This window comes from Physcomitrium patens, chromosome 26 (assembly GCF_059467195.1).
Source record: "Physcomitrium patens ecotype Gransden chromosome 26, ASM5946719v1, whole genome shotgun sequence".
In the NCBI taxonomy this organism is placed as follows: domain Eukaryota; kingdom Viridiplantae; phylum Streptophyta; class Bryopsida; order Funariales; family Funariaceae; genus Physcomitrium; species Physcomitrium patens.
Window position 1 is genome coordinate 2,658,369 of NC_143435.1, and position 23,325 is coordinate 2,681,693.

The 23,325-nt window shown below is 34.3% G+C and overlaps 2 protein-coding genes across 2 annotated transcripts; one reads left to right on the forward strand and one right to left on the reverse strand.

The window, feature by feature from the left end:
- Positions 1–744: 744 nt before the first annotated feature.
- LOC112277700 (uncharacterized) lies at positions 745–2,951 on the reverse strand. Its single transcript, XM_024510326.3, has 2 exons — positions 2,339–2,951; positions 745–2,168 (listed from the first exon to the last, which is right to left on the reverse strand). Exons 1-2 carry the CDS (start codon positions 2,949–2,951, stop codon positions 1,933–1,935), a joined length of 849 nt encoding a protein of 282 aa, XP_024366094.1. The 3' UTR covers positions 745–1,932.
- A 7,179-nt stretch (positions 2,952–10,130) lies between these two features.
- LOC112277697 (uncharacterized) lies at positions 10,131–12,381 on the forward strand. Its single transcript, XM_024510323.3, has 2 exons — positions 10,131–10,743; positions 10,914–12,381. The coding sequence occupies exons 1-2, from the start codon at positions 10,131–10,133 to the stop codon at positions 11,147–11,149; spliced, it is 849 nt and encodes a 282-aa protein (XP_024366091.1). The 3' UTR covers positions 11,150–12,381.
- The last annotated feature ends 10,944 nt before the right edge of the window (positions 12,382–23,325 follow it).

Genomic DNA, 23,325 nt, shown 5'->3' on the forward strand with positions numbered 1-23,325 from the left:
TAGTATTTATATTTAAGTATCAAAATATCTTTTTTATTCATCACATTACAATATTTTGTAATTATATTATTTTTACATTATAATTAATCCTTTTTTGCTATTATATTATTTTATTAATATCTCAAGCATCCATATCATTTAAATAATTTGCCATGAGTAAAAAATATGTAAACTAAAAGTATAGATTATATTAAAAACATATATGTCTACATACATTAAATATTTGAATATTGAATTATTTAGATTTTTTATAATTTATTAAATTATATTTAATTTTCTTTAAAAGATAGAAATTTTTACAAATATATATATATATATATATTCTTATTTATACTCATTATTAGATTAGATTCTATTAGAATTAAATTTAGAAAGCATAAGTTATTTCTATATAATTCAAAATAATTCAAAATCTAAATATTACTATTTAAGTAAAATAATTCAAAATTAATATTTTTTAACACTTATCATTTTTTGATATATATATCTATATAAATATACATATATATATAGATATATATAGATATATACTCAAACATTCAAATCTTGTAATGTAATCATTACTACTTCTTTATATATTCATGGTTTATGAATTATTTTGTGTATCTTCAAAAATTAGTTTTTATTTTTTTTCCTTACTTTGATTTTTTTATTAAAAATATTTTACATAGATTTGCTATCCATAATATGCTCCTTGATCTGAGGTATTATTGTATGAGAACTCCCCAGTCATAATTTTCAATAATGGTGATCAAAGAATACACAAAACTTGATACTCTAAATCGTCCTGCTACAACTGCCAAATTGCAGAACTGCAATTTTAGCAAAATATTTAGGATATGCTTACATTATCTAATTACATTATCTCCTCATTAACGTGAAGTACATAGCACTAACTATGTTTCCAACTCATTTCCAACTTAAGAAAAGTACAGTACCAAAAAAAATGCACAAAATTGTGCACCAAACCCCTTGGAACTGGACCTCTGTATCCGCCATATACTTCGCTCCGAGCACAGTCAAGGTTTCGGCAAGCCCCGCATTATGTTCTCATCCCGACTCTGCAACTGAAAAAACTGGATTCCGCATCGTAATCCAATACCGAACAGCCACTCCCGCACACCACATTCCGGCTATCGCGTCTACGTCTGGTCTGACAAGCGCCAACTGGATCCAAGTGGTCCCTAAAGCCACTTCTCCCACAACTCCCCACATCGAGGCGTCACTACCCCCCCCCCCCTTCAGCCTCCTCAACTACCCTCCTGTGACCCATAATATCACAAACACCTCCACACCTCCAAAGCCTCCACTTCCTCCTCTATAAACCACATTTGCTTCACCCTGCATCCACCCGCCACCACTCCATCTTCGTAACGCCTCTTCTGCTGCCTCCGTTGCACACTCCGAGCATTCCCGGTCCCACATGCACCGTTTCTCAATCCCCTGCCCATCCACTTCGCACCGAGAGTGCCTCCCTCCCCTGTCCATCGCCCCGCAACAACCACGCCCACTCCTCCACACTTCCCACGCCTTCCCTCCCAATCTACACTTTCGCATCCGCGTACGCTCCACCACGGACCGGCTTCTCACCATCTCTACCCACGGCTGGAGCGGGGACCTCTCCCCACCACCTCATCCATGACGCCCTTCCTGCATCGCTTTACATCCTGCTTTACCAACTTCGAGCGCCCGCTGCCATGTTCTCGTGTTCCAGCTGCACCTGCTGCATCCACTGCGGGTTCGCCCCACCGGTCCGCTACCTCCATCCCTCGTTGTGAATCCGGCGCGTCCCTCGTTCCGTGTGGTCACGGTGAGCCACCTGAACTCGTGCCCACCCGACCTCCGTCACCGATCAACCGGTGCATGAGCCGGTGCCCCCCGCTGTCGAGTCCGCTCCCTGTCTTCTCCTGCACGTCTGGGCTCTGCGCTCCCTCAACTCCTGCGCACCTCCAACGCTTCCGCTATTCGCCCCACGCTCGTCAGCAACCTGTCCAGCACCTTCATCAGGTCCTTCCCTTCTTCTGTCCGCAGCTCGCGATCGTGACGGAGCTGCAGCTGCAGGTTGCGGCTCGTGCTTTCCACGGCGGCCAGCAACCTCTCCTCCATCGACTCCGGCCGCCGCTTCCTCTTCTTCCTTTTCGTCGGGCTCCCCTCCATCTTGGGGCAGCCTGCACGCCACACCCACACATGCTTCACCACAACTTCACCGTCCCACACTACCGCGGCTCATCCGCCGCGCACCACACTACACACCCACAACCATGCATTCCACCGCCCACTTCCTTTCGCTGCCTACCCACACTTGGCTCCCACATCACTCCCAGGACACCCCATTTACCGGTCACGTCGGTCGAGCATCCCACGCCGCACTCCTCCGACGAAACTCCGTTCCCGGGACTTTCCACCTCATCCGCCCCCGCCCCCGTGCCCGCACCCGCTTCCTCCTTGCCCACCGCCGCCGCTTCCGGAGTCGCCTTCGTTGAGACGGCGGGCAACTTCTTGCAGTAGTCCTCCAACACGTCGAACACCTCGTGCTCGAAACTGGATGCCAGCTTCTGTTCCCTCCGCTGCTCCGCGCTCATCCTCCAGTACGAACCCCCGCGCAGCTTCTCGTAGTCCTTGATCTTCTTGTAGTCTTTGTACAGGCTGTGCCACCGCTTCCGGCATTGGCTCGCGTCTCGCTCCACCCCGAGATCCTTGCAGTATTGGAATATGGTCACCCACTTCACGTCCGACGCGTCCACGCCCTTGGCGCTGCTGTCCAGAGACCTGTCCAGCTCCTTGCTCTTGGCAGCCACCAGGATTAGGGATTCGTGCTTGGTCCACCGCAAGCCCCTCTGCCCCTTATCGGGACCTTCCATCCTCGGAGACATGCTCACGCTCTTCGTCGCTGCGCATGGAGGACGGCTTTCCCCTCCGCCACTTGCTGGGCCACCAGCGACCTCTTGCATCGTCCCTCGGCGTCAGGCTCGTACACCTGCAAGGCCAGCATCCGGCACTTTCAGACATGCGAGACGCGCGCTCGTGTGAACGCGCTGGCCAGCAATGGGACCCTGGCTGCAATGGGTCCTCCCTGGACTTCCAAACGCCGATCTCCTTCCCACACCACTGCGTACCATTCCGTCGCAGCGACAACCGCGCCGTGAACGCGTAGTAGCAGCACGATCCCAGAGAATGGCAGCTCCGACAGAGCGCCAGCATGCGAAATCGGTGGCGCTTGGCGCAGGTCCACGACATGGTGAAAACCACCGATACGACATAAAACGGATGAACGCCAGGTACCGGACAAGACAGCACAGAACTTGCAAGCACACGAATTATAGCGTTCAACGGACGGGCCAACTCGAGGGCCAGGGCGTACGAATTCTATGCTGGCCAGTTTTCATGATGAAGCAGCGACATCAAGCAATAACCGTCGCAAGTCTCAACCACGGCGACAGGGTACCCCACATAATCGAATTCACTCACCCGAGCTAACGCTTGCGCATCAATTGCTCTCGGACCACCGCCCTGACCGTCGGCGACACCCAACACGACATCCGAGATGATTGCCAATTTTGCGTCGCTCAAACGCCGAGAGCAAGAAGACGCCAATTCAGCCCAGGTTGACGGGAGTCGACGTCGCTGTACGCTTACTAGCGTCCCAGACCATGCCGTCTCGAACCCCCACCAACTCGTCCAATGCAGACCTGGATGCTGAAGTCGCAGGCCATCGCCAATTCACTCACGCCGCACTGAACCTAATCCTCGAAACCGTCGCTTCGTCGCGACCCCTTAGATACCGCGGGAATACTTCCGCATTTTCCGGCCTCTCAATTGGGAAAGCCAATACCAGAAACTGAACGGAACGGAACCAACCAAAAGGTCACAGTATATGCCCTAATTTTCGCGCAGCTCCAAACTGCGAACAAAAGTGCATGCGTCACTTCTCTGAATTCGGTTACTCTCTATCGGGACAGATCGATGCTGCAGCTCAACGCAATTTCAATGGGGCTCCTCTACCCCCACCTTTACGGCTCCTCGCCCTGTCGAGCTAAAAAATCACACACGTCCCAAGCGACACCCACGATACGCCGTGGCAGACCCACTTCCAGCAAAGCTCAATATACGATCGCGGGGCCGCCCGCGCGATCGAGACCGCACAAGACCCGATTCAGACCTGATCAGTCGGTCAAATGATGGGGAGAGCGTGCGTGCGCGCGATCACCACAGCGGAGGTTGCGCCACGGGGCCATGGCGGTGGGGCGTCATGCAAAGAAGCCCCGTGATGGTCCGCATGAAGGGGCCGCGGATGGCAGCGACGGCGGATCAGAGTGAGGCGGGGCCATGCGAGGAGGCTATGAGGGTGGAGTGAACGCGACGGAAGCGACGACGCCTCTGATGCAGCACCAGCAGCGAGTACCCTTGACTTGGCTTGGCTGTGGCGCGGTTGTGGGCGTCACTTGCCCACGCCCACCTCTCCCAGTCCTCTCCGGCCTCCTTCACGGACCTCGTTCACGCTGAGTTTTCTGATGCTGGTACTGCATATTGACAACATTAGGACCAATGGGCATCAAGGGGTCTTTACGTATGGGTGCATTTTTTTTGCTAGTTTCCAGACCACACATTCGGAATTTGCATGACTACGGTCTTGGACGACGAAGTCCAAGAGTCAGCCTTGATGTTTTTATGATTTTTTGTTCTCTTGTTGAAACTTGTGATGTTTACTTTTGAATTGTGTGCTCTACAGCTTTCATTGCAGTGAGAGTGATAGAAATTGTAGACAATGTATCCATGATATGTTTACTTGGTTGCAATAATGTAGATTGTATGTATTTTTGTGAATTATGAAGTGTTAAATAATGTACAAATCCATTGTAAAGGATGTCTTACTTGCATCAAGGTCAATAGTTTTAAAGGTTTTAATAATCAATCTTGCTAAGTGTTTCATGGAGGCACGTATCACAACATTTAAGATAGAGACGTATGTGTTTTTATGTTGGTATATAGGTACATATGTATTGTAAATATATGTTATCATGCATCTTTAACTTGGATATTGTGCATTGCTTGTGTTAGTATACATTTATTAGCATATGGTAAAATAATGTGGATATTTTTATTCTGACTTAAGTTAATATTTCTTGAAAAAATCAATGAACTTTTCTTGCTTTTAGTGTTTATTTTTAAAAATTATATGTATTTTTTGAAGTAAAAAATGTGTTACATTTAACGATTTCTAGAAGTTATAAGAACAATAATATTAATAATATAAAAAAATTAAACTTTAAAAATATGGTTTTATATTAAAAAATACTAATATTTATAAACTTTAATTATCATTTAAACAACAAGGTATCTTTAAACTTATAAGAGTTTTGAATATTTAATTTTTTATTATTTGATATCCATAAATTATTTAATTTTTTAAATTATGTTTTAAAAGTATTAAAATCTAAATAAATATGATAAATAAACTATATTATTGCTAATTGAGTCTATGTAATAGCCAAAATGAAATATATATTTATATATAATATTTTATGATATATATATATATATATATATATATATATATATAAGAGATAGAGATTATTTGTTATAATATATTGTACTATAGAACTTTCTAAAACAAAATTAAAGTTTTATATATGTATACATATATTTTTTTCCTTCTATTTTTTGAATTTTTTTATACAATAATATTTATAAACCACCTTTGTTAATTAAGAATATTTCAAAAGAATCATTCTAACAAGGAGATCTAAACCAATAGGGCATTGATAATAAAAGATAGGTTGGAGATATTTGACCCACTTTAAAACCAAATGTCTTAAAATTTGGATTGAAACATGTTGGATCAATAGAATAAGTAGCCATAAATAAAAAGACAACTAGCTACCAATAATTAATTGAAGTATAAATTATCACCAAGGCCAATGGTTGGGAGGTGTTTCCAAATCCTAAGTACATGGTAGGACTTTAATTATTTTTGTTGTTGTTGTTGATTACATAGTTTTATCTGAATTAATTGTAAATATATATTTCTTTCTAAATTACTACTATGTTATATTAATAATTAGATCTAAGTTGATTTTTTGCAATCTTCTAATAAAATTGAGCTGTAAATAAAATTGAGCTGTAAATAGTCTAGTTCAAGCTAGCAATTGGGGCAAAGTTCCTCTCAACATGAATTTTAACAACTTGTCAATTTTGAAACAAGAAAAATTATTTCGAATTCGAATTTCTAAATTTATATTAAATTAAAAATGTAGAAATCCAATACTGATTTAAAGTAATTAAAATAATCTTTCTAAACCAAAGCCAAGTCCAAAGAGAAGTTCTTGATCTATCAAATTTTTGTCCTATTTACATTTGAAGTACTAGAATTCAATCTTAAATCCACTAAATAATAAATTTTTGTTCTCTTCTTGTAGTGGCATACACTACTAATCTAGATAGTTTACTAACCATTGTTTCTCCAATCAATATAATAATCGAGGTTAATAGTATTGAAATAATTAATTTAAAAAAAAAATCATCTATAAGTCAAACATCTACAAGTCAATTGTATATTTGATAAAACGAGAATAATTAAAACAAATACCAAAATTTTTAGTATTTTATATTTAATATAAATATAAATATAAATAAAATTATTTAAATATTTATTATACAAATATGTATTTTACAGTGCATATGTGTATACTTACACATATTTCTTATAATTTTGAAATGTTTTTAATTTTTTAATACTATTTATATAAAAATTATATAAAAATAAATATTAGTTTTCTAATTTAATTCTTCACCTATCTTCAAATTAAAAATATTATATAAGAGAACTAGTATCATATATATATAATTAAATATTTATGCTTTAGATTTATAATAAATTTAGTCTAATTTAATAATAATAATAATAAAATTAAATAATAATTCACTTAGTAAAAACATATTTTTTTAAAACTTTGATTCTATGTAAGTTGATAATTTTAATAAATAAAATAAAATATATAAATTTCAAAAAATATAAAAAAAACTAAACTTGGATTCCTTGTGTGTTTACAACAAGTTACTAGTGTTATGTAAATTGTTTCTTAATATTAATTAAAGAAACTTAGTAAAACAGCAACAATTAGTTTTATTGATAGACATATTGAAATATTCTAGACTTGCGAACAACTTAACCATTAAAACATATCCTCTAAAGGTTGAACAAAACATCTATTCAACATCACTTTTTAACATATTAAAAGAAAAAACCATAACATTATTACAACATACATTACAACTCTAAGTATTTTGTACTATTTTCTACTTTTATTGGTTTTTGGAATTATTAAATAAAATGATCCTTTTTTTGGATAAAATATTTAAGACATAATATATAAGTTTAATTTTCTATTTTCTATTTTCTATTTTTATTTATAAAATTAATCAATAGTTTATTTATTTATTTAGTACCAAGATTTACACTTAATTAATAATAATAATAATAATAATAATATAAATCTTATTTTATAATACATTATAGATGTTTTATTTATTCAAGCTAGATCAATAAGCATCTTTTGATATACCATATAGCTCAAGATTATATATATATATATATATATATAAAATACCATGAAAAAATACAGAGATAAATATTTGTATTAACAAATAAAATAGAATTAAATAGAAGTGAATAAAAGAAGATAAGGTAGGCAATATCTTCCTCAGTCAAAATCAAAGAATACTATTAAATTCAAATTGGATCTAGATGTACTATGTCACTAAAATAATTTCTACAATAAATTTCTCAATTTCTAAAAATTTACTGTGTAAGCTTCTGAGAAGTTGCATAACTAGCCCGTAAGCCTTGTAGGCTTTAAAAAAACACTGTGGTATGTCATTCTTGTCATTTAATATATACAAAGATAAATTTAAGGCTATCTTTAGTCTTGTGCATTTATTACAAGAAAAATTACAAAATAATAAGTATTGCAAAAAAAAGCAAGAAAAAAATTGTTCTATAGTACCAACTTTTTCTTGCTTTTTTTTACAAAGTTGGTACTATAGAACATTTTTTTTGTGCATTTGTTTTGTATCTTTATCTACTTTTTTATTTAAAAAAAAAAAAAAAAAAAACAATGAGTCTTTTATGTAATCAAGTTGCCAGTAGTTTTTTTCTATTTTTTTTTGATAAATAAATATTCTTATACCTTAAACGTTTGTTTTTTTTGCCAAATTTTATTTTAAAAAATAAAAATTGGCCTATGCATAAAATTATATTCTACAATAAAATAACATCTTTACATCTTAATATACTTGTCAAAACCATTATTTAAAGAAATCATGCAAATATACAAGATTCTCAAACAACGAAGAGTTTTACAAATTCACATCATACGCACAACAAAAGATCTGCCAACTAACTTGCAGGACCTGCCATTGTTGCAATCAATCGATGTGAGACATACGAAATCTTTCACACCAAATAAAAACAAAAATCCTTGGAAAATCTTCACCCATACTAACCACGATCATCCAAGAAGTGAAGGGACCACGGCATTAGAATTCCAACACAGTAAAAATTAATGGACAAGGACTAGCTCTCTTGACAACGACCAACTCCAGCTCTACATGTTCCCGTGGCGAACGTGCGAACGTGCGAACGCAGCGCGAGCGAGGCCCATGTAGGGAGAGGGCCACTGGTGGGCGCATGCAGGGGCCACACACCCGCACCAAAGCCAACCCAGCTGGGCCAAGCCAAGTCTAGGGTACTCGCCATTGCTGCGCGGGCGTCATGGCTTCCGTCGCCAGTGCTCCTCGCATGGCCCCGCCTCGCGCTGATCCGCGGCCCCCTTGCCTTCATGCGGACCATCACGGGGCTTCTTTGCGTGACGCCCCACCGCCATGGCCCGCGGCGCAACCTCCGCTGTGGTGATCGCATGGACGCACGCTCTCCCCAACATTTAGCCTATTGATCGGGTCTGAATCGGGTCGTGTGCGGTCCCGATCGCGCGGGCGGCCCCCGGTCGTGTATTGAGATTTGCTCGAAGTGGGTCCGCCGCTGCAAATTGTGGGTGTCGCTTAGGACGTGTGGGGGTTTGCGCCCAAAGGGCTTGGAGTTGTAAATGTGGAAGGGAAGGAGCCCCTTTGCAATCGCTTTGAGCTGCTCCCTGGGGTATGTCCCGGTTAAGATTGACGAAATTCTGGGAATTGACGCGCGTGATTTGTTGGTTGTTTGGAGCTGTGCAAAAATTGGGAGCGTGTTCTGTCCTTTTGGTTTGTTCCGTTCCGTTCAGTTTCTGGTATTCGCTTTCAGCCTCGCTCTGTTCAGAGGTCGGAAAAGCATCGGGTTTGCCCGCAACACCTGGGAAGACGTGGAGAGGCGTCAGTGTCGTGTATCAGGTCGAGCGCGGTCTGGGTTAAATTGTCGACGCCCTACGATTCGAGCGTCCGGGTGAAAGTCGGAAAATTGGCTGCGGCGTGTTGTCGATTCCTGTCAACCTTGGCTGAATTGGCGTCTTCTTGCTCTCGGCGTTTGAGCGACGCAAAATTGGCAATCATCTCGGATGTCGTGTTGGGTGTCGCCGACGGTCAGGGCGGTGGTCCGAGAGCAATTGATGCGCAAGCGTTAGCTCGGGTGAGTGAATTCGATTATGTGGGGTACCCTGTCGCCGTGGTTGAGACTTGCGACGGTTATTGCTTGATGTCGCTGCTTCATCATGAAAACTGGCCAGCATAGAATTCGTACGCCCTGGCCCTCGAGTTGGCCCGTCCGTTGAACGCTATAATTCGTGTGCTTGCAAGTTCTGTGCTGTCTTGTCCGGTACCTGGCGTTCATCCGTTTTATGTCGTATCGGTGGTTTTCACCATGTCGTGGACCTGCGCCAAGCGCCACCGATTTCGCATGCTGGCGCTCTGTCGGAGCTGCCATTCTCTGGGATCGTGCTGCTACTACGCGTTCACGGCGCGGTTGTCGCTGCGACGGAATGGTACGCAGTGGTGTGGGAAGGAGATCGGCGTTTGGAAGTCCAGGGAGGACCCATTGCAGCCAGGGTCCCATTGCTGGCCAGCGCGTTCACACGAGCGCGCGTCTCGCATGTCTGAAAGTGCCGGATGCTGGCCTTGCAGGTGTACGAGCCTGACGCCGAGGGACGATGCAAGAGGTCGCTGGTGGCCCAGCAAGTGGCGGAGGGGAAAGCCGTCCTCCATGCGCAGCGACGAAGAGCGTGAGCATGTCTCCGAGGATGGAAGGTCCCGATAAGGGGCAGAGGGGCTTGCGGTGGACCAAGCACGAATCCCTAATCCTGGTGGCTGCCAAGAGCAAGGAGCTGGACAGGTCTCTGGACAGCAGCGCCAAGGGCGTGGACGCGTCGGACGTGAAGTGGGTGACCATATTCCAATACTGCAAGGATCTCGGGGTGGAGCGAGACGCGAGCCAATGCCGGAAGCGGTGGCACAGCCTGTACAAAGACTACAAGAAGATCAAGGACTACGAGAAGCTGCGCGGGGGTTCGTACTGGAGGATGAGCGCGGAGCAGCGGAGGGAACAGAAGCTGGCATCCAGTTTCGAGCACGAGGTGTTCGACGTGTTGGAGGACTACTGCAAGAAGTTGCCCGCCGTCTCAACGAAGGCGACTCCGGAAGCGGCGGCGGTGGGCAAGGAGGAAGCGGGTGCGGGCACGGGGGCGGGGGCGGATGAGGTGGAAAGTCCCGGGAACGGAGTTTCGTCGGAGGAGTGCGGCGTGGGATGCTCGACCGACGTGACCGGTAAATGGGGTGTCCTGGGAGTGATGTGGGAGCCAAGTGTGGGTAGGCAGCGAAAGGAAGTGGGCGGTGGAATGCATGGTTGTGGGTGTGTAGTGTGGTGCGCGGCGGATGAGCCGCGGTAGTGTGGGACGGTGAAGTTGTGGTGAAGCATGTGTGGGTGTGGCGTGCAGGCTGCCCCAAGATGGAGGGGAGCCCGACGAAAAGGAAGAAGAGGAAGCGGCGGCCGGAGTCGATGGAGGAGAGGTTGCTGGCCGCCGTGGAAAGCACGAGCCGCAACCTGCAGCTGCAGCTCCGTCACGATCGCGAGCTGCGGACAGAAGAAGGGAAGGACCTGATGAAGGTGCTGGACAGGTTGCTGACGAGCGTGGGGCGAATAGCGGAAGCGTTGGAGGTGCGCAGGAGTTGAGGGAGCGCAGAGCCCAGACGTGCAGGAGAAGACAGGGAGCGGACTCGACAGCGGGGGGCACCGGCTCATGCACCGGTTGATCGGTGACGGAGGTCGGGTGGGCACGAGTTCAGGTGGCTCACCGTGACCACACGGAACGAGGGACGCGCCGGATTCACAACGAGGGATGGAGGTAGCGGACCGGTGGGGCGAACCCGCAGTGGATGCAGCAGGTGCAGCTGGAACACGAGAACATGGCAGCGGGCGCTCGAAGTTGGTAAAGCAGGATGTAAAGCGATGCAGGAAGGGCGTCATGGATGAGGTGGTGGGGAGAGGTCCCCGCTCCAGCCGTGGGTAGAGATGGTGAGAAGCCGGTCCGTGGTGGAGCGTACGCGGATGCGAAAGTGTAGATTGGGAGGGAAGGCGTGGGAAGTGTGGAGGAGTGGGCGTGGTTGTTGCGGGGCGATGGACAGGGGAGGGAGGCACTCTCGGTGCGAAGTGGATGGGCAGGGGATTGAGAAACGGTGCATGTGGGACCGGGAATGCTCGGAGTGTGCAACGGAGGCAGCAGAAGAGGCGTTACGAAGATGGAGTGGTGGCGGGTGGATGCAGGGTGAAGCAAATGTGGTTTATAGAGGAGGAAGTGGAGGCTTTGGAGGTGTGGAGGTGTTTGTGATATTATGGGTCACAGGAGGGTAGTTGAGGAGGCTGAAGGGGGGGGGGGGGGGGGTAGTGACGCCTCGATGTGGGGAGTTGTGGGAGAAGTGGCTTTAGGGACCACTTGGATCCAGTTGGCGCTTGTCAGACCAGACGTAGACGCGATAGCCGGAATGTGGTGTGCGGGAGTGGCTGTTCGGTATTGGATTACGATGCGGAATCCAGTTTTTTCAGTTGCAGAGTCGGGATGAGAACATAATGCGGGGCTTGCCGAAACCTTGACTGTGCTCGGAGCGAAGTATATGGCGGATACAGAGGTCCAGTTCCAAGGGGTTTGGTGCACAATTTTGTGCATTTTTTTTGGTACTGTACTTTTCTTAAGTTGGAAATGAGTTGGAAACATAGTTAGTGCTATGTACTTCACGTTAATGAGGAGATAATGTAATTAGATAATGTAATTAGATAATTAAAGCCTATGCAAATTGATATAATATATTTTTAATCTTTACTTATCAAGAAAAAATCTATCATTTTGAAAAAAAATTGTAATTTTATTTTAGAGAATCTAAATATATATTTTTACATTTTTCAATGAAGCAATGCAATAATTAAATAAGAAGTATAGTTGCCACAAAAAATGATGTGTCAAAAAAATAAGTATAAAATGGAGCAAACTAAATAGAGGATTTTAGCATGTACTAAGATAATCAAGCCACAAGGATTATTTTTGCATTTTACAATCAAATTTTGGTACCCATATAGCTAGCATACTAAAGACAATATAAACCTTGCTTAATAGAGGATAGTGCGCTATCTTCTTTCTATTATTGATTTTGGAACTTCTAATGACAAAAAAAATTAAAAAATATAAAGAAAATCCAACAAAGTCAATTGTAATAGAAAACAAAGTTCTTATTACTACCAATAGTGTATGTCCTTTTGTTAGATATTAGAAATAGACTTGAACACAACTTGACTAATAGTTAGCTTATTTCTAAAAATTTGTATTTAACTAATTATAATTTGACCTAGCTAATTTGGACCTATGTATATATATTAAATATATCAAATACAAACTAGATATATCCATGGTTTGATTCTACAATCAAAACAATATGTTTATCTCTAAGATATCATTAAAGATGCTAGAACATATTGACCTTTCAAATTGGCCATGATTAAAGAACTTCAATTGTAAAGGAACTGAAATTCTATATCAACAAACAAATCTTTAGAAAAACATGTTAAGAATATGAACCACTTTTCATAGACATATATTTTGATATTAGTAATTATCTAGATAAAAAGAATTAAATAGAATAAAAATATGTGAATTTAATATTATTCTATAAAAAATATTTTTAAAAGCTCTATAAATATGTATTTGATATTACTAGTATTTGTAGGTGTTTTATAGGTTAACTTAAAAAATAAGTTGGCCATGTAATGCACATATAGGAAACTTATCTTGCAAGTTAGATATGTGTCTTGCAAGTTGGACATGTATTAGAGGTAATATAGAATATTGCCATGTTGTTGTATAATAACAAGGCTATTAGATGAAAGAAGAAAGAACATGTTTTTATTATAAAAGAGCCTAATAAAAAAGATATAATAGAAAAATATAGATAAAAGATAGGCAAGTAATAAAATCTTATAATGTTCAAACCGCCTAATGGATTTTATTTATTTTGTATGGCCATAAATAAGACAAAACAAGATAGATTAGAAAAATAAAGAATATAAGCATATGAAAGAGGGAGTTAGGAGCTGACTTTAATAAAATTTACCTCAAGAAAATAAGAATTGATACTCAAAGAGGATTGATTGCTAACAAGGGTCGAAATCAATTTTCAAGGCACAAAACCATGCACCTACACCTATGTAGTTTTTGGAATTATTTTGTCAATCAAAGAACGGATTTTGATAGAAGACTTGAGAAGAGATTTTTGAGAGTTAGTTTCAAGTCATTTGAATTAATATTGAGATTTTGAGGGATTTTCAAAGTTAGTGATGTACTTGGTGGGTTTAGATTTTGAGAAATAAAAACAAGTTTATAAATTTGAGAGTTTTGTGAGTTTCATAGCATGTTTATGGGTGAAATTTTTTAAAAAAAATTTTGTGGTTTTTGTAAATGTGTGTGACAAATTTGTGATCAATCATGTACTTTTTGTACTTATTGATAACTTAATGGTTCCAAAGTTTAAAAATTTTAAATAAAAATAAAATTTTCAAGTATTAGTTATTGAATTTTTAATCTACTATAGGATTTATTAAGAATTTGTTTAAGATTAAGAGTTTGATGAAGGATTAATTAGGATTTGGATAAAATTTTGGTTAAGATTTAGGATTTTTTTAAAGATTTGATTAGAATTTGATTTGGATTTTTTAAGAATTTGATTAAAATTTAATTAGGATTTTTTTAGGATTTGATTAAATTTTATTTAGGATTTGATTAGAATTTGATTAGGATTTGAAAAGAATTTTATTAGAGTTTCATTAGGATTTGATTAAGATTTTATTAAGATTGATTTGGAATTTCATTAAGATTTGTTGAAGGTTATATTAGGATTTTATTGGAATTTAATTATTTTTTTATTTTTAATATTTTTTAAAGATTTTTTAATATTTTTTTATTATATATATTTTATTAAGATTAATTTATGATTCCTTTATGTAAGTTTTTGAGACTTCTTTTGGATTTAATCAAATATTGATTAGTATGATTATAATTTAATTAGATTTTATTTTGGATTCTATTAGAGTTATTAGAATCATCTTGTTACAAGTTCTATTTTTCTTTCTATAGCCGAGTGTCTAATGTATTATCAAGTACACTTCACATAATACAGTAATATAACTTTTAAATAAATAGTATATATAGAGGCAAGAGTAAAGTCTTTTTTAATTTTTTCAATACATTTCTTATCTTTAATCTTGTTTTAAGATTCTTTAGTTTTCTTATCTTTGACAATAGCCATTCTAATTTAATAGTATATTATTTTAAAGTAATTATCTACTTTTTTCTAGTAATATATGAGTATATTGATTCTTTAACTCTTTGCAATTTATATTTGTGACAATTTGATAAGAATATCAATTCATTCTTCTTCTTTTGTTTTAGAAGTGAGTGGATTATTCCACTTCTTTTGTTGTACTTTAAAGGTTGCACACTATCCACCTTCAAACTAACATTTTTATTTTTTAACATTGATTTTTTTCCTTAAAAAGAATAAACTACTTATATTTGTGAAAAAAGATTATTTAATATTGGATGTTGTAGATTACCTTCCTTTCATTTAACTTATAGATTTGTTAAAATTATCTAGTATAAAAATCAAAGAAAAAATTATAGATGCTATACTTGATAGAAATGAGAATAGATTTGTAACTATTACAAATCTTCATAAGATTGTTAATACTTTTAGGATGGATATTTCATGCATTACCAATGTCAACCATGGAGGTACTATCTCCACACCTATAGAAGAAATTAATATTAAAGTTTAATATCTATATTAAAAAGTTATATTTTTAAAAGAAATAAGTTAATTAATCTTATAATTGAATCTAAGAAGTCTTACTATTACAAATATAAGAAAAACAAGGATTAATATGCCAAAGAGATTTGATAGAATTATATCAAAATTTTGAGGCTTCATACAATAAATCAAGCTCTATTTAAAGTTGCATCGTTTTAAATTTTTTAATGGATTTTTTTAATTTGAATTGATAGATACACTTTTATTTGGAAGTAATCTCTTTTATTTTGTACCTTTGATGGAAAATAATTCATAAATTTTATATGATCTAAATTCATTCTTAAAAGTATTTATAACTAAATTAAAATAAAATGATCCAAAAAATATAAAAAAAAGACAAATCTCCTATCTTTACAACAAGAATCACTTTCAACTACCATATATATTGTTGGATATCAAATCCTTGCTTGTAATATAGATTGGAATGAAAAATTCTATATTAATAAATTTTAATAATTATTAAAAGATAATATTAAAGATTTATTATTATTAATTCTAAAAATAGACTCATTAAAATAACTTATTGCTCAAGCCATTCTATGCAATAATTAATTTTTTGAAAGACATCAAGAATAAAGATTTGGTTGAAGAAGAATAAATCAAGTTATGATGATAATTCTTAAGTTTTTAGAAACTTATTCATTAAAATTAAAGCCTATGCAAATTGATATAATATATTTTTAATCTTTACTTATCAAGAAAAAATCTGTCATTTTTTAAAAAAATTGTAATTTTATTTTAGAGAATCTAAATATATATTTTTACATTTTTCAATGAAGCAATGCAATAATTAAATAAGAAGTATAGTTGCCACAAAAAATGATGTGTCAAAAAATAGATTTATTCACCTATAATAAAGACTATGAAATTAAAATCTTATGTAATATTCAATAAATATCATATATATATATATATATATATATATATATATATATATATTAGATCTTTCACCTTGTTTTATAATATTTTTTTTTTAGGACCAAAATATTATATAGTCTTTTTCTTGTTAGATTTAAGAGCCTCAACTTATTTTATAAACAAAAACATACATACATTTGTAATTATACTTTTGGTATCATAACCTTTTGATCAATTAAATCAAAAAAAATATTTATACAAAAAAAGATCTATGAAGAGCATAAAAATTTTATAAGCATTAAAAAAAGAGATGAATAGAAGATTACATTACAAACAAAAATATGGATATTTTGAATACAATATCATGTCTTTTGGACTAACAAATGTACCATTTTCTTTTCAACATCTAATAAATGATGTTTTTAAAGAATTTTAGATGATTTTATTGTATATTATCTAAATAATATTTTAATTTACTTTAAGAATACAAACAAGCATAAATTTTGTATTTGTTGTATATTATAAAATTTAGAGATGTAGGACTTTATACCAAGATAAAAAAAAAAAAGTGTACATTTTAGATAACTTAAGTTCACTTTTTAAAATACATCATTTCAAATAATGGCCTTATGATGGATTCTAAGAAAGTTTAAACTATCATGGATTAAAAGGTTTTAAAAATAATAAAAGATATGCAATTATATTTTGATATTTATTAATTATAATAGATTTTTTTTTTTTTTTTTTTTCAAGTTGCATTTCCACTTACACATTTCTCTTATAACAATAAAATTTAGTGGAATAAAGAAGCTAATGCAACAACTTAAGCTTTAAAGATAACTTTTATTTCTATACTAATCTTGTATTGCATCAACCTTTTTAAGGTATTTTTTATGAAAACAAATGTATCAGATTTTTCTTTTAATATTATATTGTAATAAATGTGAATAGATAACAAACTTAATCTTAGATCCATAATAAGATTTGAAACAAAGAATTCTTGCAATTATGGATTCATTTTAAGAATACTGCTATTAACTACAAAATGCTTTTAGTTAACTGACTGTTTATACAGATCACAAGAATCTTGGATATCTTATGCCACTTTGTACTCTAAATCATTACCAAGCCCATTGAAGCATATCTTTGTTAAGATTTGAATTCAAGATCACTTATCAAATAAAAAAACAACAAGGTTTGTTAAATACCCTTTCTAAACAATCTTATCTTACACAAAAAGAAGAAAATGCAACATTTGATTAACAATGCATAATTCTTTTGAATTCAAAATAATTTTATTTTTTAACAATGAAATCAATATTGATTGTTGATTCAACTTTTTTAAAGTAAGTTCAATCAAGTATGTTTTTAGCTTATCTTATTTATGATATTAACAAAAATTCTTTTAAATTTTATGATACTTCAAAGTTTAAATTTAAAAACAATCTACTCTATTTTGAAAGGTAATTATGAATTTCATAAGATTAAGTACAAATTCATGCTTTGTAATCTTATCATAATTTTTGAGCTACAAGATATTTTAGATACAACAAGATTTTAGAATTAATAGCAAAAGATTTTTAGTAGCTTCAAATATAGAAGGAAATTAAAGACTTTTTACAATCATATGATTTTTGTTATAGATCAAAAATTCCATGTTATCAATTTTACAAACAACCACTATTTATACCAAAATGATCATGGTCTTTTATTTCTATCAATTCTATCACAAATCTTTCAATCTCAAGTTCTTGTAGCTCTATATTTTTGATAGTATAATGTTTCATCAAGATGACATATTTTTTATGATATACAAAAATTATCATAGGTAAAAAAATAATCAAATTTTTCTTTCATGATATTTATTGCTATTATGGATTATTAAAAAAATATTATGTTAGATAAAAAAAAAACTTAATTTATATTAAGGTTTTAAAGAATCTTTTTTAAAATATTGAAGATGGTCATAAAATTATCTTTGACTTTCTATCCTCAAATTTAAAGTCAAACAAAACATGTGAATCAAATTTTGGATTAATATTTGAAGAATACTTTTACCTAATATTAAAATGATGGTATAAATTTTTTATAATTTACAAAATTTATCCATAATAACATAATATATTTTTGTACTCAATAAGCATCTTTTTATACTAATTATAATTATTATTTGTAATTTGATATTTTTGACTTTACAAAAATTAATAATCCTATAACAAAAGATCTAACAAATTATTTATCAAAGATACATGCAATAATAAAGGTATTATTCTAAAGAATTTTTAAAATAAAAAACATTGACGTAAATATCTATTGCAAGGAACAATCTCAATTTCACACTAAAAATAAGATATGATTATTTTGTTAGAATATTAAGACTAATTGCCATTGTGATAAATTAAATTATTATAAATTTAGACTATTTCTTATATATAAACAAATCAATGTAGATGCATATTGATTACACCTATTAAAATCTATGAAGATCCATTCTATATTTGACATATCTCCTCTTGAGCCATATAAGATAATATATGTATTGAAAAGTCAAATGCCATCTTTTCTTATAAAAATGGATAATAATCAAGAATTTGAAGTTAAAGAAGTCTTGGATTGAAGATGATGCCATAATAGGTTCAAATATCTTGTATATTGATGTACTTATAATATTAATGAATGTACATTGAAGCAAGCCAATAATCTTGTAAATGCAACAAAAAAGGTTAATATCTTTTATTGATAATATTCATCAAAATCAAGATGATAAATTAAGAAATTTCTTGATATAAAGGAAACAAAATTCAATAGAAGTTGCATCCTATCTTCTATCTATGTTTATTATTTTTTATATTTTTAGTATTAAAAAGATAGAAAATCAATAATCAGCAGATTCAATTGAAGAACCATTGTTCAATATGTTATCAGATGAAATATTGAAATTGTCACAATCTTGAAGACAAAATAATAGAGATGAATATCATTAAGAATTACATATTCTTCTTCAAATAGATGGTGAATTACAATGTGTTTAATATCATGACATTAGAAGAGATTCTTGATAATTAGTTATATTATTGAAGGTAAAAACTACCTTTGATGGTATTTCAAATGTTTTATTTGAAAGAAGTTACAAAGGCCTTAAGAATGATCAAATATTAGGAAATCCTTTTTATCTTAGTATGAGACACTATTGATGGTTGAAAAGACCTATCAACTAACTTTAAAGGGAACTAAGATTAGAATATGTCACAAATTTAATTTGTTGCATCTTGGACTGCTTCAAGATATATTCACCACTCTTTATAGAAGCTATCTTTAGAAGAAAGAATAATATCAAAATTATACATATTTAAGTATATTTTAGGATTTAAATAGAAGTAAGTAGATTTGATAATATCTTGTGGAAAAGCTTCTTAAAAGCTTCTTAGATGGAGATTTGATTTTATATATATTTGTAGGTGATTAATAGGTTGAAAACTTACCCAAAAAATTAACCATGTATCATGTATGTTGGTGACTTATAATATAATTTGGCTATATTGTTTATATATATAAAAAATTATCTTGTAAGTTAGACACGTGTCAAAGGTCCTATACAATATTGTTACATTCTTGCATAACATGTCTTGTTTGAGAATGAATTGGATACTTTATCACAGAAGGTAAATCAAAAATTACAATAATAATCTCTTAATAATTGTAATAAAATCTTAAATAAATTCCAATTAAACCTTAATAATTCTAATCAAATCTTAATTATTATAAATAAATTTTAAAGAATCTCTAAAAAAATTTGTAAAAAACCAAAAAAACCATAAAATAAATCATTAAAAAAAATTTTAAATAAAAAAGCTATAAAGATTTTTTTAAAAAAAACCATAAAAAATTATAATTTAAGCTTACAAAATTTTAAATAAATCTTAACTTAATCTTAATCAAATTCTAAATAAGTTCTTATAAAATCTTAATAAAATTCCAAAAAAAACCTACTTAAATTTTTATTGATTTCTAAATAAATTCTAAACAAATCCTTAATAAATCCATGTATTAGTGTTAAATTTTTAATAATTATTAATCAAATTATTGATCTTAAATAAAACTTTTCACATATTTCAATTTTTAAGAAAAAAAATACACACACACATAGATAAAGTTTGAGAAAAATTAAACTTACTAATTGCATAAAAGAGTTCTTTATGTTATTAAGTATTAACCATCTTTGTTCTCCAACCTTGATGTTAATATTCTAGCAATAATTACTTCTAATTGATCTATTCAATAGTCCTCTAAATTGAAAAAATTATAAAAACCTAAGATCACTATAATTTCATAAAATTTTGCTTCAATAAAATCAACAAACAACTCAAAATCACATAAAATTATTCTAATCTTAAATATCAAATATGTAAGATCTTAATCTAATCAAATTCTAATAGACTTTAATCTAACTATTTGATTGATACTATATTACGACACATTTATGACAAGCACATTTACAAACTTATACAATTTCATCCATCTATTTCTTTCAATATTTACAAAATTTTCAAATAATATATATTTTTTAAAATTTTTCAACATCCAAAATCATCTTTGACTTTGAAAAACTTTCAAACATTCAAAAATAATCTAATTTACTCAAAATCAATACTAAAAAAATTCTTTTAAAGTTTCAATCCTATCCTTACTTTTGGATTAGTAAAAAATTTCCAAAATTGCTATAGATGCTCAAATTGGTACCTTAAGATTTAATTCCAATCTTGGTTCACAACTAGTTTCTTTCAAGTATCAATTCATAACTTTTTTAAGGTTATTTTTGTACAAAATATTATTAACTATTTCTTAAAGATATTTATTATTTTTTAATCTATTTATTTTTTCTTATTTTTATGGCTATAAAAAATAAATTGAAGTCTTTTCATTAAAAAAAATATAAATACTAAATATTTTTATTACCTTCTTATCTTTTATATATATTTTTTTTACTATATTTTTCAATTAGATTCACCATATAATCATATTATAATAAAAAAATATAGCTTGTAGTTAGATAGTATATATAAAAGTAAGAGTGAAGCATTCTTTATTCTTGTCAATGCTTTTCTTGTCTTTAATCTCATTTCAAGAGTTTCTAGTTTTCTTGTCTATGGCAATAGTCATTTTAGTTTAATATTATATAATCTTTGAATAATTATCTACTCTTTCTAATTACACAAAAGTATATTAATACATTTTTTTTTTGTGATTCATGTCCTTAATAATAGCTTCTTACTTAGATAATATACATAGAGGCAAGAATTAAGCCTTCTTCATTCTTGACAATGCCTTTCTTGTATTCTTAACTTAATTCAAGAATCTCTAATCTATTTATATTTAGCAATAGTTATTTTAATTTTCTTCTAATATCTATCTTTGATTTATTTTCTTTTTATCTTTAAATCCCACAAAAGTGCATTGCTTCTTTAGAATTTTATTATGATTAATGTCTTTATTGATTTGCAATTAGTAAGAAACCTCATCTTGATTTTTATCTTGATCTTGTTTTTCCATCAATAGTTTGTTGTGACTTATGTTCTATAGACTTTTTTGCACTTCTAAGATCAATTAGTGCTTATTTGTACCTTTTATACCTGACAAAGATGCTATTGCATAGTATTTACAATCATCTCAACATTCAAGTGAGACCTATCTTGAATTGGATCCAAAAACAAAGTTAGCTTAGGTAAGAAATTGAGTAAGTATCCCTTATAGTTCAGAAGTTTTATTTTCATTGCAATAGCTATTGTCTTTAATTGTGGCATTGTAAAGCCAATTGAACAACAATTAAATGTGTCATTATTTTAAATAAAATTAAAATTAAAAATTATGTGCTATACAAATATAGGAATGTAAAACTTTGATGAGGCTAGATCATATATGACAATGACGATTCAAAGAAAATCATAAGCAAATTAGAGTGCATGTCATTTAAATTAATAAACAAAGCAACTAGACATTGGAACAAAGAACATGTCTATGTTGCAAAGAGCTTTGAAAACATCATGTAGCTTGTAGAAATCGTCCACCATGGCAAACTATTAGTTCCATTCTTTGTTGCAATTGAATCTTAACAATAGCCTAAACAATATTTGTGCAATCCAAGTTAACTTAGATTACATGGAATTCAAGCAACATCGCACCATTGTAGCAAATCTACAACATTTTTCTTTGCATGACTTTGCATCCTTCATGGTGCAGTTGATGATGTGACAAATGTAACAAATATGAAAATTCTAATAGACTGAATGAAGATGTTTATTGTTCACATACTCTCCTAATTGTTTCATTGCATCTTTGGGCCATAGTTGATGGTAATATCCATAATTTGCATCAAAACATCAAACTCCTATAGCAAATCATTCACAATATCACTTGCAGTTGTAGAGTTATGTTCAGATAGAAAATATTTAAATGCCAACATTGCAAAATACAAGTTCCAATCTTTATTAACCAAATGAATGGTGATGGCAATGTAGCCACTTAACACACTCAACAATCAGCAATCCAAAGTGAGCTCAAAATGAGACATGATATCATCTAGCTGAAAATAGCTGAGAATTTTGAGCTTGTGCCAATAAACTCATTCTTCAACACCCTCCTTGATATGCAATGATGCAAGACTTTGTAGTGTCAACATAGTGTCTTAGGCGGATTCAAAATCCGCCAAAGATTTTTGAATTATAGTTTTTCAATGACACCAAATGATTGTTTTTCATCTGCAATCCAAAGCATCAAATCTTTTAGCACTTTGGAGCAGTTGTAGACCATGATGTTATGCTGGATCAATGCTCATGTATTGTGTAATGTTTACATCTAGTTGCACATAGCATGGCCACCCATATCAATCTTCTAGGTAACCTCAAGGTGAAAGGCAAGTGCACCACTTAAGGTCAATTGAGCTTACAAATTCACATTTTAAGCATTGTCCAACAAGCATTCAACGCACAGTGGGCAGCCAACGACAATCTCAAAATGGTCCCATATCTACGACAAAGATTTCCTCGTTTAGGTTGATCACTGCTCGAAAGTGAAGATAGCGGGTCAGAAAAAATACTCCATAATGCCGTTCAAGTATTGGCTGGCTCGCCCTCACAGACAATC